Consider the following 3,851-nt stretch of genomic DNA (forward strand, 5'->3'; position numbering starts at 1 on the left):
ATAAATCCTGTCAGGGGTCTGGGAGGGGGTCTTTCTTCAAATTTACCATTAAAAGACTTCTTATCATGGCGCAAAGGATCATTAGCATCTAAAAATCTGCGACCACCCATATAACACATTTTTTTTTTGCTATGCTTCAGATATAAGGAGTCGGTTTCATGGTTACAACTTGGACATGCAAACTTCCCTTTTATTTTCCATCCCGATAACATTGAATTACCCGGAAAATCACTAATTGTCCATGTCAAAGTAGCATGTAACTTAAATGTTTCATTCCTAAATTTATCATATGTCTCGAGCCCTACATTCCATAAATCTTTCAATTCCTCAATTAAAGGCTGTAAGTATACGTCAATGTTATTCCCTGGACCCTCGGGACCGGGAATGAGCAGTGATAGCATAAAATATTCCGGTTTCATGAACATCCAAGATGGCAAATTGTAATTGACCAACACAACGGGCCATGTACTGTGACATACACTCATAGTTCGAAATGGATTGAACCCATCAGAAGCCAAACCTAACCTTACATATCTAGGTTCATTAGCAAATAAAGGGTATAGCTTAATCAAATTCCTTCCAAGTGACCCGTCGCCAGGTGTCTTAGATACCCATCTTTAGGACGTTTATCGCATGCCATGTCATAGCTTCAGTTTCGAACTCATATATACTCTTTGCAACCTAGGTTCTAGTGGAAAATGCCATAATACCTTTGCAGGTATTTGACGATTATTCTTAGTGTTTGAAGTCTTATTAGATGAATTCGCTTCGCATTTTTTCCACTTAGAGGCATGACATTTAACACACTCTTCAGCATTTTCAAACTCTTTCCAAAATAGCATACAATCTTTAGGACACGCACATATTTTTTTATAATCAAGATCCAAATCCCTCACAATATTCTTAGCTTCATTGAAGTTGACCGAAATTTTTGCCTCCGGAACCATGTCTCTTAGCAATTGGAGGAGATCATTGAATGTCACATTACTAATTCCATGAACTGTCTTGTACAAAAATAGTCGAATGACAAAAGACAGTTTTGAAAAATTCTTACAGCCCGGGAATAATTCATGTTGACCCTCTTCTACCAACTTATAAATTTTTTTAGCTTCATCATTCGGACCATTTCGTACGTTAGTGGGACCTTCAAAACAACTTCTAAATCTGTCGTCTAACAATGTGTTGGTATTGTCATTGAAATTTGGTTCTTCATCAAGGGTTTCAACTATGGATTTAGTTGATAAAGGAGACTCTCCATGAAAGGTCCAAACATAATAATTCTCAACAAAACCGAATGCTTTTAAATGATCATACACCTCATGTCTTCGTAACCAATATCGGTTAATACACCTATTACATGGACATCTTATTTGACTCCCATGAACACCCTTAGAAAATGACACATTAAGGAACTCAATGACTCCATTTTCAAACTCAGGCAAACGTCTAGCTATATACATCCAACTTCTATCATTCCTCATCCTCTGAATTCTGGCTTAAATAAGCACAAATCATATACATGTAAAAATAGCAACTGCTTGGAGAATGATAGGAATGATTAGAATTTTAGGCATTAATTTGTTTAAGCATGTAAAAATAATACATTTAGTATTTTAAATTTAAATAATAATTGTCTATGATTGCAAACAAGAAAAGTGGTTCATATATAATTCCAAACAAGAAAAGTGGTTCATATATAAGTCTACACAATGAGGCTTAACCAAAATGGGGACTCCCAACAATGAAATAGTTAACCAATCGTATCATCTTAGATCCTATCTTAACGGGTAGTGCAACAAAAATTAGTCAAACAGAATTACCAGCAATGGTCCAGCATCATATAAGAGCTTAATCCTAAAAATAAGCATGTTACTTGACGATGCTAGCTTTCACATATTTTGCTATACTTACTTAATCTATGAAATGAAAAATCCAAGGATTTAATGACACAAACACAAAAAAATAAGCTAACAAGAAATTTCCACGGAATCCCGAATACTCAGCTATGTCTCAGAAATGGCTATTTTTTCAAAAATTACATCTTTTTCGCCTAAATTAAAGTGGTGCCTTTTAAATGTTCTAAGTTGAATAAGCAATCAATCGAGTTTGTACTGTGTAAGTTACTATTTATACTCCTGGCAAAAAAAAGAAAAAAGAAAACAAAAATTGCCAAAGTAAATACCTGAGAGCAATCAGATAGCATTTCTCGTTGCTTTCTTTGTAGTGCTTAGCCTGATCAATTGAAACACGCAAAGCATAAGAATACATCTAAAGACTACACAACCTCCATAATGACGATCTTTCTTTTACTCTTACACTGATCAATGCTCACATTCAAATTAAATTTCATATCAGAAGAGGATAAATGAGATTGCTCATGCATTGTCAAATACAGAAAACAAATTGTCGATGGCAAACTAAATTGACCAAAATAGTCGTTGACAACTAAAACTATTCATAGTGCTGAAGTAGTTAAAAGTATTCAGGTCATTTTCCTCTCCAACCTACTTACGTCAGGATCGCATACTCTTTCATTCCAAATGAGCCGCTTTTATCCAATGAGTCATGTTGTCATCCAATTGTCCATCCTTAAGACACATATAGTAACAACTAACAAAAATATTCTACTTCAATGAACTGTCATGTTCCGTTTCAACCAACCTGCTAATAATATTAGAGTCACATTTTCATCCAATTAATGAGCTCAGGGTTTTGAGGTGAAACAACTCGTAACAAAATAATGTGTTATGATGATACAAAAAATTGGTTCTCGGTGGATGTGAAGGAGCCTCTTGCTTATATGCAAATGTGTGAGTTATCAAAGCAGCTGAAATGAAACCATCAGATCTTAATGGTCAGCCTACCCTTTTCTTCGGTTTAACTTGAGTGTTTGTGTGTTAATAAATAGTAGGAAGTAACGTGTAGTAATTTCTCAGGTTTGGCTGATCCGTATGTGAAAGGACATCTTGGTCAATACAGATTTAAGATTGAAATACAGAGAAAGACATTGACTCCCAAGTGGCTAGAGGAGTTTAAGGTTCCAATATGTTCCTGGGAAGCGCAGACTTTAATTAGGTTAACTAACCATGATTACATATACTGATAGACAGACACAAGGTTTCGCTTTACTTGACCTACCCACTCTCTTTGCAACCGCCCTCAAGTCGCTCATCAACGCCCACCACGATGTCACTCATCATTAACCCCCGACACCACCGCCGCCACCACCACGTTGTTCATATCCTATATGCTGGTTATTGACTACCGCACTTCCCTCGCCCTTTCCCACCACATCACCAGCCTTTATCACCATTCGAACACCACCGCTCAAACCCAACTTCACTTGACGACAACTTCTGACCTACTCATGAGTGGCTCCATCTTTAAAGTGAGCAGATATTTTTTTTCCTTTTTTTTAAAAGTTTCAATTGTTTTAATTAATTTTCAAAATATATGATATTACTGCATTTGTAAGTAAAATGTCGGATGTTGCGGGATATAACGAAGGTGTTTGATGAATTGCCGAACAAGGATTTTTTTTTCTGATATTTCTGATGGTTATTGTATGTGTTCTTAGCAGGTTCAAGTTCAAGTTAGTAGATGTTTTATACGCAATTAGAGTTAATTTATTGATCTGTAATCTTATTTTCTGCTCAAATCCAATAGGTGGATCCACGAACGGGATTCGAATTTGCATAATTGGAGATGGATATTATAGTAGCAAAGGTGATGTCAATGCCTTTTTGATTGTTTAATTGATTTTCACACATTTTTTAGTGTAGTTGTGGTTGCGATGCTGTAAATTTAACTTGAAATCATCATTGTTTATAGCTATCATTTCCTTTGTTCAT

General features: G+C 35.6%; 1 protein-coding gene across 1 annotated transcript; it reads right to left on the bottom strand.

The window, feature by feature from the left end:
• Nucleotides 1-641: 641 nt before the first annotated feature.
• On the bottom strand, nucleotides 642-2,268 carry LOC141629156 (uncharacterized). Its single transcript, XM_074442202.1, has 2 exons — nucleotides 2,183-2,268; nucleotides 642-1,491 (listed from the first exon to the last, which is right to left on the bottom strand). Exons 1-2 carry the CDS (start codon nucleotides 2,266-2,268, stop codon nucleotides 642-644), a joined length of 936 nt encoding a protein of 311 aa, XP_074298303.1.
• Nucleotides 2,269-3,851: the final 1,583 nt, after the last annotated feature.

Source organism: Silene latifolia, chromosome Y, assembly GCF_048544455.1.
Source record: "Silene latifolia isolate original U9 population chromosome Y, ASM4854445v1, whole genome shotgun sequence".
In the NCBI taxonomy this organism is placed as follows: domain Eukaryota; kingdom Viridiplantae; phylum Streptophyta; class Magnoliopsida; order Caryophyllales; family Caryophyllaceae; genus Silene; species Silene latifolia.

What these genes read in the sequence shown, in the direction of transcription:
- LOC141629156 (XM_074442202.1), bottom strand. Translation starts at nt 2,268, where the DNA reads ATGTATTCTTATGCTTTGCGTGTTTCAATTGATCAGGCTAAGCACTAC. An exon ending in TGCTATCTGATTGCTCTCAG is followed by an intron (nt 1,492 to 2,182) that starts GTATTTACTTTG and finishes TATTTAAGCCAG; the next exon opens with AATTCAGAGGATGAGGAATG.